Genomic DNA, 16,461 nt, shown 5'->3' with positions numbered 1-16,461 from the left:
TGTTTTTTATTTTATGCATACTTATGTTGATATCCATTTATAATTAATCAAGAGATATATAAATATGTTCTTCTAGACATTCATGGGGCTTTTTTGAGTACAATGCCTTAATTTTTATATCCAGTAACACAGCTTTAGAAGCTGCAAGTCTTTTTTTATGAAAAAAAAAAGTGATGTAAGGCATTGGTGACTTGTGGTGAATTACATTCTAAACATAACGATAATTTCTAGTAAGGACAGCTTGAGAAAACCAAGAGAACACCGGCCTCACTGCACAATTCTGCAGCTACACGGACTGTGAATCTCTGAAGCTCTGCTGCCCTCTACTGGCTAAATGAGATAAGTGCCTGCCTCAAAGCTCAGGTTTCTTTGTATCCGTTTAGTTTCCTCCACAAGCAAGATACTGGCACCTTAAAAATCCAGTTTTCTTTGGTTTCGCTCACATGTAAGTGTATCATAACTTGGATTATTGTCAGATTAATTTTAAATATTATTTTAATATCATACAGAAAGAAAAACTCATTCAGCATCTTCTGTCTTAGTTCGAGCCTGACTGGGGCCAGTTGCAGTTAGGTGGCTGGAAAAGAATCAGTAGCTAAATGTAACAATGACAGCTTATACAAATAACAGGATTCTGACAGTCAGATTGGCCCCAAGGCCTTAGAGTTTGATTGGAGTGTGTGTGTGTGTGTGTGTGTGTGTGTGTAATTTTACTGCATGTTTTAAAAAAACAATAGCAATTTCACTTTCCTTTTTCCTTATGTCATTTACTATCTTAAGGTGCATGAATCCTTGTTTACCTCCTCTATATAATCCTATACTTCTTAGCAACCTATTTTATTTTCTCCCCATCACAGCCTGCCTAGGAAAAATGGTGCATCACTGGGTTTCTGAGTTTGAAAGTCACAATCCAAGAGAAAAAAGTGAACTACATAAATCAGATTTTTTTAAGTCCCAATTGTATCCTGGTATATGATGGGGTGGTGAGTTATAAGATTTATCAACATCACAGTGCATCAAACTTGTTAATAAACTAGCTTTCTGTATAACAAGTAAAAGAAAGATTTCTTTAAAAAAAAAATGGGAGCACGAAAGGCATGGCATAGCTGGAGTTTAAGGTTCAAGCTTGGTATCCTCTATATATAATGTATTATGTTTTTCAAAAACTTTTTATTAGGAAAGCTATACCAGACGCATAATCACTATACAATGATTAAACATTACCTTTACAATTTATAATCACTGAAATTACAGAATAAATATATGCACATTTCTTTTGAATCTTTGTGTGTGAGAGAGAAAACATTAAAAGTGCTTCCTACAAAGCTGTTAGTGATATATACCCAGTTGCTTTTTTATTTTTTTAATATTATATATATATATATATATAAGAAAGTGCGGATGTTCTCCAAAAAATCTTGGCATCAGGATGAAGTGTCACAAAGAGGTTGCTCATCCCTAGGTATGCCTCCAGCTGTTAAACCACCAGGCTTCCACTTCAGTAGGATCCAACCTAGAATATGACTTTTCCCAGGGTGGTAGGAGAGAACTGTACACCAGGGGTGAAGGGAAGATGAAGCTGTGAAGAGTAGAGGAATGGATTAAACCCGAAATAATTAGATTGGGTTGAAAAGGAGTGGGGTGCATGTGTTTGTGTGCGCGTGCACGCACACATGTGTACATTTGTGTGTGTGTGTACCTGCACCAGGAGGAAGAGGCTGCAGGTTTAGGGACCTGACTGTGTGCAGGGATTTGTGATTTGCGTGTGGGTATAAGTGTGACAGAAAAAAGAGTGGGTGAGAACATTCAAGCAAGACCCGCCCCCTCCCTCCCCGTCTTGCAGTTTCCAGGCATGCAGCAAACTGCATTGTTAATACATGTACAGAATCTGTGCCATGATGGGAAGAGGAAAGAAAGCCACAAATGTCAATTTGTCCCCCCGCCCCGTCAAACAAAACTACAACTAAAAAAAATTACTGAAAATAAAAAGACACATTGAATTTTACTTAATTAGGATCAATACAACGATCCCCAATATACCTTATACATGGCACAGTCAAAGTCTCAAGTTTCAGTATAAAAAAATAATGATAACATTTGCTGGCAAAAGTCTGCGAAGGCACTTCATTGATTAATGATCTGAGTATGGCCCTTCCTCCAAATCACATCTGAGAGGGGAGAGCACACATCTGTATTTTCTAGTTATCATGCGGTTTCAGTTCTGTTCAGGGCAGGGAAGTTTGTGAGAATGGAGTTATTGGGACAAGTGTAAAGGGAGCAAGGGATATATTTCTCTTATTTTCCTTTTTTTTTTTTTGAAAAAAAGCACTAATTTATTTTTCTTTTACTGTTAGAACCTATATGCTGTCTTCTCCAGGACTTCGAGGTAATCCGGCTTGGTTTGAAGTTTGGCCCTTAACTCGAGGTAATCACTTTTTTGGGTTTGGTGGTCTGTGAAGCCCTTTCCAGCTGAGAAGAGAAGGGTTTCTTTGAGCCTGGCGTCCTGCTGTAAGTCTGGGTATTGCATGCCAGGAGGGTGGACGTGCAGTTCCTTTAATTTGGGCACTGTGCCATAGAGACAATCCACGAATCCCACTGTGCAGGGAGCTGGCTGTGGCCTCTCTCGGTCTAGTAGCATACTGCCACCACCACAGCCTCCCCCAGGGGGAAACAGCACCACCCCACCATTCTTCTCATGGTGGCGGAACCCAGCCAAGTCTCCCCCAGTTCCCGCAACTACCCCTGAAACCCCACCAGCTGCTGGGTGGTGAGGGTGAGGGTGATGGTGATTCACCGTCACTATGGTGTTGAGCTGGGAGCTGGACACTGCCAGGGCCCACTCCTTTTCTTTTTCCAGCAAGGTCCGGTAGTTGCTGTGGTTCTCCTTGGGTGTCTCAGCAAACTGCTCACTTCCTAGGAGAACCTCACCTATTCCTGGTGGTTGTGTCCCAGAACCCCCTCGTTCTGCATTCCCTGCCTCCTGGACTGATGAAACCGCCACCTCCTCCTCCTCTCGAGGCTTGTAGATGGGGTTGTTGCACATCTGGGTGACTGGGTGGGGGATGTACTCATATACATGGCCCACAGGAGGAGCCTTCTCTGGGGAGGAAAGAGTTGGTCTGCCTCCACCTCCACTTCCACCTCCACCACCTCCACCATCCTCAAAAAGCCGGTGGCATTGCATCTGGATGCCAGTAAGGTCCACACCTTCTTGCCTCTTGCTTCTAAAGGGCAGCTTCTTCCGGCGCCGTCGGAGCACATAGGCAAAGAGGCCTGCAGCAACAAAGACTGCAGAAAAAAAAAGAACCAGCAGGCTGAGAATCAACACAGAAAGTGGCACAGGGCCCCCAGGGGGTGAGAACTCATAAGGTGATGCACTCGTTGGCCCCCCAGCAAGATGAGAATCTCCAGGCTGGGCTGGGGATGCTCCAGCTGGTGGGATGTGCAGCATCTCTGGGCACAGAACTTCTAGCTCAATCGTGCGCACATCACGGTGGGTGAGGTTCTCAGGGCTCCTGCAAAGCACATCACCCACCACACTGACTGAGCTGATGGTTTCAATCCACTGTTTGAAGGGGACCAGGTCACAGGTACAGTCCCAAGGATTCTCATTGAGGTCTATCTGGACAATAGCATTCAAGTGTTCTAGGACACCAGCCACAGGAAGGTAGAGGAAGTAGTTCTTTCTCAGGTTGAGCCGGGCCAGGGATGTGCCTGCAAAGGCATCTGTTGGCAGGGTTCTTAGCAAGTTATTGTTGAGGAATAGCAGCTTCAAGTTGGGCATGAGACTGAAGGCTGCGGGCTGGATTTCTCGGATGACATTGAACTCAAAGTACAAGTAGTGCAAACTCTGTAGGCCTCGGAACATGCCCGGTGTCAGCTTCTCGATATCATTGCCATTGAGAAAGAGGCTCTTTAGGTTGGGCAGGTTGATGAAGGCTCCATCCTGGACATAGGAAATACGATTGTTCCCCAGGTGCAAGAGATCCAGGGAGGAGAAATTCCAAAAATCAGAACGGTATATTTTCTGAATCAGATTGCTACTCAGGTAAAGTTTCTTGGCATTCAGTGGCCTTGGAAGAAGTTCAGAAATGTTATTAAATCCTCGCTCTTTGCAGTTGACAGTCAAGCCAAGGTCGTTGATGTGCAAATTACAGGTACACCCAGTAGGACATATAATGGGAATGGGTGGTCTGGTCTGGTAAGGAGCAATGGGAGGTTGGTTTGGACCAGGGTATAAAGCTTGAGATGTGGAGGGTGGCCTTGGTGTTCGCGGCTGTTTGGTGGGCTTGGGCTGTTTATTTGAAGACTTATATTCAACAGAAGAAGCAGTAAAATGAACAGAAGACAACATTGAGGAAGGCTTAGTTGGCCATGCATTCTCCTTGCTTGATGACAAGTGGGGAATCCCCAAACTAGCCTCCACCTCAGAGTCAGACAACAGGGGACAGAGTTCTGTCTTCCTGATTTCTCGCAGGTCCTTTCCATGGAAGTGGAAAGGGGTCTCACAGGTAATGTCTCCCACCAGGGCAGTGTAAGGAATACGTTCTAGCCAGCTCTTCAATTGCACTATCTCACATGTACAGTTCCAGGGATTTTCTTCCAGCTGGAGCTCCATCAGGCTTCTGCCAATGTGGTCTAGCATTCCTCGGTAAAAAAGAACCTTTAACCTGTTTCCACGTAGGTCCAAATGGGTTAAGGAGACAGCCTTAAATAAATTGGTTGGAAGCATGGGGATGAGGTTATCATTTAAAATCAGAACCCTCAATTTACTTAGGTTCCGAAATGCCCCACTCTCAATACGTTTAATGACATTGTAATCTGCCTGCAGATATTCCAGACTTTCCAAGCCAAGGAAGGTGTCATTTCTGAAGATGTCTAGTTTGTTCTCATGTAGATATAACCTCTTCAAAATCTTAAGACCATTGAAAGCTCCTGATTGAATGTCCTGCAATGCATTGTTCCCAAGGTTAATAGACACAGCGTTGTTCAAGTGAAGAAAACTGTTGGTGTACAATTTCCTCATTGAATTCCTTTGCAGATACAGTTTAAAAGGTCTTGACCAGAACTCAGTAATCTGACTAATATTTGTAAATCCTTTACTGTCACAATGTATATGAAAGAGGCTTTCTTTAACTTCACAGTAGCATGGATCAAAGCAAGGCTCATCTATTTCCTCTGAGTCCTCTATCAGGGGAATCGGGGTAGTCCATCCTAGAGCAATTGTGCTTAGAAGAATTATCCACAACATCCTCCCTCTGTGAAGCATCTCAGCTATGGATGGTTTCATCATTCGTAGTTGATTACAAAACTGCAACGGAAATAAAGATGCAGATTTTTAGCCTTTACTCATACGCACTATTCGAATTGACTCCTACATTTGGAGCTTTTTAAGAGTGATACAAACTTTAGTGGTTGCTGAATTGACACTCAAAATGATCTGTCAACATGCTTAATATGTTTTGTATTTAAATTTGGGTGACTCTGAAATATTGTGCCATGCAATGACATTTTCCTGAACCAAGCCATACTTGGTAAAGGGCATATCATACTAACACAAGCAGCCTTCATTACATTTTACAGCAATCAAAGGAATGGTATACAGTGATGCCTTTTAGATATGGGCAGATTCAGTTATATTGGCAGTAATTTGGCCATTACACCTGTTTGCCTGCTAAAACTCACATTGATATCAGAGGTGCCCATTACAAATCTGATTGGAATTCTGATGGGAAATAAATATTCTTTAAATTATAGGTTTCTACTCATAAAAAGACGTAGCACACCACAAAGTTATTAGATTAGAGTGTGATAAAAGTATGAGCCCATTGCCCAATATCAGATGTCGAGATGTATAAGATACTTGGTATCTCAGGAAAACTTGAGATTTTGCTTAAGAGATGATCACAGTGTGCTTAATTATAGTGTATGCTCAGTTTCACACTATACCCCCACCCTCTTTTTCCCAAGCGCAGATTTTTAACATCTCCTTTAGTTAAATAATTTCTACATAGGTGTATCATTTGGCTATTTAAACCCTTTAGGAATGATTAGCTCTTCTAAAGAAGAAGCCCACACAGTAGTCAGAGTTAAGATAATGATATTTAAAGATGCTGAGCCTGGGAGTGTCTGTATTAAAACACTTGCAGGCTTAGTTTGGAATGTGTATCTGTGCCTTCAAATCAACTGAGGAACCCTGTAAAAAGCTGGAATGGCAGGTGGCTGGTTAGAAGACAGTTGGGTAGTTAAAGGCAAGACAAGGGCGGAAACCTTGATTCTTACCTGCTGATAAATGATCTGTCACATGAATTACATTTCAAAGACATCATTCTTTTCAATTCAGAAGAAACAAATACTGTGCACTACTCTAATAATACAGAGCCTTCCTCTGTGGCTCTCTTTCCTTGCTTCATATCATCAGTATATGAAAATGCGTACATAACTAAATTATATTAATGCAGTTTCATTAGATTGCCCTTTCTGAGTCACTGAAATATCAGTCAAAATTGAATAATTATTTTTAATCAATAAAAATAAACCAGAATTTTTAGCATATGTTTTCTCTCCACACGTAAGATACATACATTAAGGAAATATTTTGCCAACCCTCTGAAAACACAATGATACAATTTATAAGGAGAGTGAAAAGAATAAATCTTCACATTCAACTTGCATATAATGTACACAGCTGTAAGGAAAAGGAAGACCCATGAGAAAGCAAAGAGAAACCGCCTCAGGCATGCAATACTCAATTTTTAGAAACAATTAAATGAAGAGAGAGAGAGACAGAAGGCAGATGAAGCTACATTGCAGTATCAGTTAGTCTTCCCTCTCTTATAAAATATTAAAATCTACTTAAGTTCTTTCTTCACCATTTTTAAAATGTTTTTCTTGTTTCAGAGGTCCCTGAGATTTAGGTAAGAAAGGCTCCAGATGTCTTTGACTTACCTATTTCGCAGGAGATTTTTTTTTTTTTAAAGTATTGAACATTGGAAGAAAAAAAAAAAAGCTTGAGTTTAAGGATTCTCTTTCCCTCTCCCTCCCTTCCTTTTGCTGAAGCTGAAGCAAAGGGGGATAGAGGGGGTGGGTGGGGGAGACGAAGAGAAAAAATAAAAGCAGCAAGCTTGAGACGTGCTGGGAATGCAATGGGCCTTTCAATGGGCTTCTTTAGGATGCAGAACTGCCGCTTGGCACACTCAATAGAGGAGGGAGGAGAAGGGGCTGCAGCAGGCTTCCAGCTTCGCTGCCGCCGCCGCCGCCGCCGCCGCCGTGGCTGCTCTCTCTGGGTACCGGCAGCACATCATTGGGCACTGGGAGGAAGGGCGGGTGGGAGGCAGGGAGGAAGGCAGTCTCAATCCCAGTGCAGAATCTCGGACTTCTCTTGAGCTGGCTTTTTTTTTTTTTTTCTTTTAAATATGTGCCGTAACCCTGGATCCGGCTTTCCACGTCACGAAAATGAGCTCCAAGAAGGGAACGCGCTTAGCTTGGGGTCGGGAGCGAGCACTAGGAAGCCCTGACCATACAGAGAGAGTGTGTGTGTGTGTGTGTGTGTGTGTGTGTGTGTGTGTGTGTGTGTTTAAGGGACGAGAAAAGAAGTGGAAGGGTACAGTGTGTGTGTGTGTCTGTGTCGGTGTCTGTGTGTGTGTCTGTGTCTGTGTTTAAGGGACGAGAAAAGAAGTGGAGGGGTCCAGATAACAAATTGTCAAAATAAGAAACAGGGAAGCAGAGGCCAACCTAAGGGAAGCATTCCTTTGGTGGGGAAGGTGGAGGGGGAAGGAGTGTAGGCATTTTTTTCTTATTTTTATTACTATTTTTAACTCTCAAGGAAATCATCTCCTGACTGTTTTGCTCCTCTAGCTTCCAAAGCTCCTCTCCCAAGAGTAGACAGGTTGTAAAGTAAGATTATCCTTCGGAATTATCCTTTTCATAGCACGGACACTCCTCTCCAAAGATGGGGATATAGAAAAATTCAGGTCCCCTAAGAAGAAGAGCTGGATCTAGCTGATTCTGCTTAGGTGTCCCGAATAAGAGCTCAGGCAGCCTGAGTGACTTGGACTGAGTTTCTCCTGCATTTTGCTTCGATCTCTTTGCACCAGGAATCCTTTTGTTGTGCTGCAGCTCAAAGCCTTCGATTTCCCCCTGGATTCAACAGCCATGTGTTTGCTTCCACCTTTTTAAAAACAGAGACAGGCCAACGCAGACCACTTGGTAACAATGGCACATTTCACTTTGTTCTACCGGGAAAGACCTCATGGGGATAGGGGGCAGCATTTCAGGGTTTAGATTTTTGGTCTCCCCAACCTCCCCCCACCCTTTTTTTGGTCCAAATATTTCTCCGTGATATTAGTGGGAGAGGAAGATAGGGAGTCCCGACGGTGGGGGTGGTTGAACGAAGTCGTTGCAGTGAAGAGGGGCCACCAGATCGCAGTTCACACGAACCATCTAAGAAGGCTCTGACTAGAACTGACGGTTCTACAGTCCTACCGACTAGGAGGAGAGGCAGCTTAGTGGGGAAACTGGAGAGAGGCAAGTGTCCAGCAAACGTGTGTAGTTAGCAGGAACTGTAGGGCATCGATCCCCCCCCCCCAACGCCAATCCTGTAACCAACTCCTGGGGAAGGGAGGGACTTTCTGGTCGCTAAAGAACTGGACTGAACCTCAACTGCCCAAGGACTCAAAGTTAGCGGGTAGAGATGGCTTTCCCTTAAAGCGCTTTTTACAAAATCAAATTTTAAAGAAAAAAAACTTATAAATTCTTTACCATTCTAAATGTATGTCACTTAATGCAACATAAACGTTCCTTAAAACTCAGTCATAGAAGATTTGCATCATATTTTGCATTTAAAATGACTGCACAAGTGTCCACCGCTCCAGAGTAGCTAAGATTGGAAATAGCGATCACAGACTTAGGAAGCAGGAAGGCAAGCCTAACACTCCACACCCTTAATGTTCCAGACCCACCCTATTTCTCAGGTCGCAACTGAGCCGACTATCACCGACAGCCTGAACTCAGAACCAGAGCAATCCCATCTCCCTCACCAGCTGCCAATCTACCCCCTCCCCCGCCACACACACACCACCTTTGGTACCCAACGTGCAAAGGCGGTGACTGTTTCACGGATCATATCGGAACCCAAGATTCGATGGAATCGATGGGTAACCGGGAGGCTTCCCAGAGCTTCCCGGTGACGGTAAATGACCATCACTGCAATTGTCCTCTGTTCTCTCCTTAACTACATCCCCTCAAGTTCTTGATTTGGTCCATGTCCTAAAGGCTATTTCACCCTTTTCTTTTTCTTTATCTCAGTATAACGTGTCTAAGTGATAGGAAGAGCTCCAAAAGTTAGGGGATGAAGGGCCCTGAAGCCCCGGTTTCGCCGGCTTCCTGCTGGGAGCGCCGGGCATCATTTGTCCACGGGGAGGACAAGAAGCCCTTTCTCCCCACAGTGCCTCCTTCCTCTCTCCCCCTCCCCTTTGCCCGATCTCCGAGCCCACTAATCTCTCCATATCTAAGATTAAATATTCCAATATGGAAGCGAAAAATCACCCCTAGAACAAATAATTAAAATGCTGCATCATTCATTTTCTGAAGAGGTCTGAGCCTTCCACAGAACCTTTTCTAATCTGCTGTCTCCAGGCAAAACGCACAATGGGTATGTTTATAAATGGAAAATGATTAAAACCTCAAGCCGTTTTCCTTTTACAACACGAGCGAGCGACCACTGGGGGAGGGGCCCTTCGCTCCGACACTTGGCCTATTTGTTGGAGTTACTTACAATTTCCTCCCACAGAAAAGGGGTCCGAAGGTATGTTAGTCTCCAGTACCATTTTTTCTACCATTGTCCTCACAACTAAATGATCCAGTTCAAAAATGCAACAAACCCCGAGCACCTGTGAACGCACAGAAGACTGCGCTGCAAACTCTTATCTGCTCTACCATGCAAATCCTACAAGCGAGAAATACTGGTTTCAATTAGGCAAAGTAGGAGAGGATGGCGGCGAGTACCTATCCTTGCAGAGCGCTCTAGATCTCCGAGATTTGCTTCGAGGGGCTGCCCAGCGGGAGGTGCCAACTCTCTGGGAGGCCGAATTGTATCCATCATGCCGTAGCCTTGCAGTTTCTCTTCTTCAGGCCACCAACTTTCAGTAAGGCCACCAGATCACGCTTGTAATCCTTTTAAGTGTTTCCACCTTGGAGACTTGAAGGGAAATGGTCGCCGCATACCAATGGGAGAGCCGGGCGCTCACCTAGCTTGACGTTGCAGGGACAGCTCAGGACCCCAGTTCTATATGCCTTCGATGGTAGGCAGGCAGAGCGAGTGTCCTAGGACTGGGTTCTTTGACTTAAAATCTCGGTGCTCTCGATTCACTGTCGAGCTTCGCGGTTCCCTAGAGTTCTGGCTCGGTCTCTGGGTTTTTGTTTTTTGTTTTTTTGTTTTTTTCCTTTCCTTCTTTCTTTTTCTTTCTCTTCCTTGCTTCCTGAAAGGTTGTCACTCAGTGCGATCCCTGCCCAAGGCCTCCTTCGATCTGAGGAGATGGGACTAGCCCTTACCTTCTCCCGGTGTCTTTGCTCTTGACCCTTTAGGTAGGTGGGAGTGGGGGTGGGTGGTGTGTAGATGAGAGAAGGGGGTGGGGAGGGGCGGAAGGAGGCAGGAAGGGGGCGACTAGATCCCAGATCCCAGCATTGGCCAGACGGTGAAGCGGGGTGGGGGGGGGGGCGGGGGCAGAGAGAAAAAGAGGATACAAATACAACAGTATGGCTGTACACACCAGATTCGACTTGGATTTGGGAGCTCTCAGGCGAAGCACGAAGGTGAAGCGATCCTGTGGGCAGACAGGGAGCCCCCTGACAGCTCACCATTCAAGCACCCTCACTTCTCGAGCGCGAGAGGGTGGGGGCGGGGAAGGGGACCGCGGAGCGTTTCAGGCCAAGGAGACGCTCGCGGCGGCGGCATCTTTTAAGACTGACCTGCTTTAAAAGTGCCACTTTAATGGCCTAGGAAATAACTAAAATCGGATTACACGTTACTTACCTACGCCGGCACCCAAGCTGGGAGCTCCAGATCGGGTGTTAGGAGTCAGTCTACGAGAACGCCGGGCTGGAACCCTAATGCAAATCCATCAGCCGCTGCCCCCAAGTCGCGCACGCAGGCAGCGGCGCTCGGGAGCCCCCAGATCAGCCCATCGCCGGAGTCTCCGCCAGCTTGTGCCCCCTCCCCCCGCACCCCCGGCCCCTCCTCCGCGCCAACTGTGTAAATCAGCCGCCGCAGTCCTCTCGCCGCGCATCGCAGGCAAATCCCTGCTTAGGAAGCAAGTGATCTCTCTCTCTCTCTCTCTCTCTCTCTCCCTCTCTCCCTCTCTCCCCCATTCTCTTTCTCTCCTCTCATTCTCCTCTCCCCTCATTCTCTCTCTCATCTTATTCTCCCCCCCGCCCCCGCCATCGGTCACAATCTGGCAGCTCTACAAAGAGAAGCCCTGTAAAATTGAGTGGCAGGAAGTCAGCATTCTGTATCTGGATTGATTTTAACTTTTATTTGCAAACGAGGGGTGGCTGTTTGGAAAATGACAGGCCAGGCCCGAGGGGTTTGGGCGGGGTCATCAAATTAAGAGCATCTAAGCTGTATTGATGTGCGGTATCGCTAAACGCCTCCTAGAAGCTGTTTCCGAGTGATTTGCAGTGTCCCCCCGCCCCCACCCCGCTTCATGATACATAGGTGACATTTTGGAAGTACACAGATTTCCTCATCTGTTTACACTCACGAAGAGGGAGGAAAATAAAACTAGAGTGAGGGGAGGTGTGAGGGGCATTTGCTGGGGAGATGCTGGATACCATTTCGTGACAAATTAAATGAGGACACTTGAGCAATTATTGCACCTATGTGAAAGTATTATTACAACATTATATACCCACTGGAGGCGACCATTACCCCCACTGCAGTCTTACTAATGCAGTCATTTAATGCTCCATTCAATCTGCAGTGTAAACCAACGCAGTTCTTTTTAATAGATCCCTTTCATCAGCGACTGTGTTGGAGAAAGGACAATCTCCCACTAACTTCCAAACTGAATAAGAAGTAGTCCTAGGAATCATCTTTGTATCTCTTGCCATTCCTAACAGAAGTGAATGGAATAAATTGTCCAAGACAAGCAAAGTTGTGTAGCTAGTATCACGTAGACCTAAACTGACCTCAACCCTATTTGCAAAAGTTCTCAAAGGAGCTAACTCAACCCTTACAAAGAGTACTCCCTTTTAAATGTGAAAATCTTTGAGAAACAGACCTGGAGGTATGATTTTAGCCTTTATTTAATGGATTTTCTGTATACTGTGTTACACCATTGTTACTCTGTGAGATAGATATTATACCACAAGTCTAGTGTCTGTATTACCTTTATTAAAAGAGAGAAGATGGAACTGGTCATAGTGAAAACCAGGGGCCTGTGGAATTCCTTTGGATTTTGTACATAGATTAGGCAGATTCATCATGGCAACTGTGCTGGTTGTGCATAAAGTGACTTTAGATTGCTTTTTAAACATCATGTGTCACTTTGTTCTTCACAGTAGTGTTCTTTAAGATTATTTAGATTAATAGGGTATCTACAGCAGCCTAGAAAGTGGTGAAAGCAACATGATAAAACATACGCTTTTATTTATTTTTAATTTTTTTTAAGATTTTATTTATTTATTTGTCAGAGAGAGAGAATAAGCAGGGGGAGTAGCAGGCTCCCTGCCGAGCAAGGAGCCCAATGCGGACTCCATCCCAGGACCCAGGGATCATGACCTGAGCCGAAGGCAGACGCTTAGCCGACTGAGCCACCCAGTCATCCCTTATTTTTATTTATTTTTAAAGATTTTATTTATCTATTTTTAGAAAGAGATAGAGGAAGTGTGAGTTCGGAGTGGGGGGAGCAGAGGGAGAGGGAGAGAGAGAATCTCAAGCAGAGTCTATGTGGAGTCAGAAGCAGGGCTCCATCTCACGACCCTGAGATCATGACTTCAGCCGAAATCAAAGGTTGGTTGCTTAACAGACTGAGCGCCCCAGGAGCCCCCCCCCCCATACTTTTTAAATATTGTTTTTCAGATCTACTGGCACACATTTCAAACCCTCCTCAATATTTTCTTGGATAGTAAATGCTTCCACGTGAAGCATATGTGAAGACATGGAAAAGAAAAGAAAAGATTTGTCTTGGGTTTTTCACTTACAAGGTCTCCAAATTGAGTTTTAAAAAGGTATATCCAGGAAAGGTTGTGAAAAAGGTCCATCCCTATAACAAATCAGTCTGATTTAGGAGAGACTGAGCTATATCAGTAGGCTGATGAGTCATAGAGATGTTTCTGGCCTTTTCAGGTGGTTGCTCAATTCGAGGAGAATCACTCCTGAGTACACCATATTCTATGTGGGCAAGTGTGAAATCACACACATGCCCCTGAACCTCAAGGCTGGAGGATATCAGAGTAACCCTGAAAGAAATCAGGCAACATCATTCCTAAAATAGCTGAATCTCTTTAACTTTTTGGAGCTTTTTTCATTTTATTTGATTTTCAAGGTTATTTGTTGATAAGAGAACTCTGAATGTGTTAATATATTTACTCTGAGCAGATTTTGTTATGGTCTGATGGTACTGGGGAGCAACAGAAGATTGAATAGCTAGGATGGGTTGTTAGTGTTCAAAGTGAGTACTTCCAACATAAATATTTCAGGTTGGATAAAAATGCTGTGGGTTAAGTGATTGTGATGATCCTTTGAGGGATTCTTTGTTGTGACTTTTTAGTGCATTCTGCAAATGTATTTATTTACATGCCATAGTTTTATTTTAATCAGACAATTTATATTGCAAAAAGGAAGAACTGTCATGAAAAAACTGTGTTCATTATTGATGCATGATGCATAAAAGGAAAACATAGTAATAACATACAGAATATAATTAAATATGTTTATATTGCTGATTGACAAATATATATATATATACTAGCATAGATTTTACTCACTCTGATTTAAATAAAATAAATACATTTTTGAAAGATGTGGTACTAATTAAGGTAATGCTAGAGAGTTTCTTTTATAATGGAGCATTCACCCAAGAAAGCTCTAAACTCTGCAGTAATTTATGATTACATACAGCATACCTAAGTCACCGATATTTTGTATTCATCTGTTTTTGCTCAAGCATTCATGAAGCCTCTCTCTCTTTCTCTCTCTCCTTTTTTTTTTTTTTTTTTTTTTCCGTTCCAAATAATTTTCAGGCTGACAAACTACATGCTGGATAATTATCAAAAAGCTAATTGTATCTTCATTTGAGCAACTTCTGATACCACCTTTGAAACTATTGAAAATATAGTTACACAGTTTTGTAAATGCAAATTTAGTCTGCAAAACATTAAGGAAATAAAAACATGATAAAACAGAAATTAAATATTAACATTTATTGAAAGAATTCAAAGGATTGAACAATTCAGACTGTTTATTTGTGTATATCTTCCTATAACTCCACAGAGAAACATGTTTGAAAGGTTTTATATTTTGTAGAAGTTCCAAAGCCATTGGTAACTTTGTTTTTTCAAAAGCATTTTGTAAAATTTAGTTAATCAACATATTTGTGGGTGATACCTGCATTATCATTACAACTAACAAGCTATACATATAGAGAAGTAGTTACAAGATATTCAATTATACATTGATCTTTCCTATTTTCTTTTACTAAAACATTTAGAAGCACTTTGTAAGCTTCCACCTAATGAAACCTTAGGTTATCTTTGAAGTAAACATGTGTTTTAATCTCAAAGATTAAGTGAACTATTTTAGAACTCCCAGAGTTTATCTAGTATGAACAAAGTTTCCAAATTTTAATTTGTAGTCTGGATTAAGCCTAGAAGTTATTGTTTCCTTTATAAGTGATTTTCTAAAATTATTTGAAATTAATAGATTGTAGATATTAAGGTTAAAACTACTGAGGAAAAAATCTTCAAAGATCAAGATAAGGGGAAATTAATCAAATATATTTGTTGAAATAAATTAGACTGTTGAATAATACATCAGGAAATAATGAATTGGTATTGTAAGTAGTGGAAAGAGGTAAATCACATAAGTTTTAGCAGTGAAGGAAGTTTTTCCTTTTTATTATATGGTGAGAAAAGAGAATGAGAATAATTTTATAACCTCATGGAATCTCAGAATTAAGAGGAACTGGAAAGGTTATCAAGTCTGACCAATTATGTGATATTCAAATCCCTATCTTACTATCCTTTGCCAAACTGTTGTACAGACTATGGCTTAATGTTGCCTGTGATGTGGAGCTTGGTACATTTCAGGGCAGCTGATTTTGTTTGGGGACAAATCTAATTGGTAGAACAAATTTTAAGCAAACTTAAACAAATGTTTTCTTTATTTCCCATTAAGTAGTCTTAGTTACTCCCTTGAGGATATGTTTAAAATTCTAAGGTAATGAACTTTCTACCTATTTGAGTTAAGTTTATATTCATGCAGAGAAACTCACCTGTCAGGTAGAAATGTAGAACTAATCTTCAAGAGATGAGTGAGGGCTAGAGAAGGAATCATTTAAATTGTGAAGATAATTGAAACTATAGACTTTGTGGTAACTACTAAAGTGACGAAATGTTAAAGGGCGTGATAATGCTTGAAAGTTAATTATGAAATACTTAAAATATTTTAACTACTTTTCATGGAAATCCCTTTGGAACCACATTTGGGTTCCTCTTAGTCTGCTAATTTAAAATTAACTACAGCATCGTAGACGAATAGTATTGGCATCAGCTAACAAGGCCAGCAAGCCTAAACAATATCTATAGATATTTATAAGTCAAATCAAATTTCCTCTGGTCCGAATTTTTGAAAGCTATTTGAGAACAGGAATATGAAATAACTATTTTTAAATGAGGCTGATTTCAGTAAAAAGCCTGATAAAAAATTCGTTCCCACCAACTATGGGACGAGATAAAGGCTTAATATGATAGGGTGCTAGAAACCACAGATAATGGAAATATTATGTACAACTTCGCATTTTAAGAATAGAACAAGAGTGTTACGAAACACTGAATGTTAACAATTCTTAAAGTGATTTAAATCCAAAAAAATAAAGTTTCTCTGAATTTGGCTGCCTCCCCTGTATCACTCTGTTGAGTTACTTAAGCATATAGCTTCTTTTAGCTTTTTATGTTCTATCTAAATCTCCTTGCACATTTTTATGTTGTTAATGTTTAGTGATTCCCTTATCTATAACTCTGTCTTTTGCATATTAAAATCGATGTTGTGTGTGTGTGTGTGTGTGTGTGTGTGTGTGCGTGCACGTCCCTGGGCATGTGTTTTCACATTTGGGCATTTAAAGATAAATATATGATTCCACGGGTGCCAATATTTTTCCTTTCACATCCAACAAAATACTCTTCTTTAACAGATGCATAGTCTGAATTTTATTTTCTCTAATGGTAATGTTTTTAAGAATTTTG

At 42.2% G+C, this 16,461-nt stretch overlaps 1 protein-coding gene across 1 annotated transcript; it reads right to left on the bottom strand.

The window, feature by feature from the left end:
• Window positions 1-2,199: 2,199 nt before the first annotated feature.
• On the bottom strand, window positions 2,200-5,293 carry SLITRK3 (SLIT and NTRK like family member 3). Its single transcript, XM_008692303.1, has one exon. It carries the CDS (start codon window positions 5,291-5,293, stop codon window positions 2,351-2,353), a length of 2,943 nt encoding a protein of 980 aa, XP_008690525.1. The 3' UTR covers window positions 2,200-2,350.
• Window positions 5,294-16,461: the final 11,168 nt, after the last annotated feature.

The sequence above is a fragment of the Ursus maritimus genome, unplaced genomic scaffold (genome assembly GCF_017311325.1).
Source record: "Ursus maritimus isolate PB19 unplaced genomic scaffold, ASM1731132v1 scaffold_20, whole genome shotgun sequence".
Lineage (NCBI taxonomy): Eukaryota > Metazoa > Chordata > Mammalia > Carnivora > Ursidae > Ursus > Ursus maritimus.
Note: the sequence above shows the minus strand (reverse complement) of the source record. Positions and strands in the feature narration are given on the sequence as shown.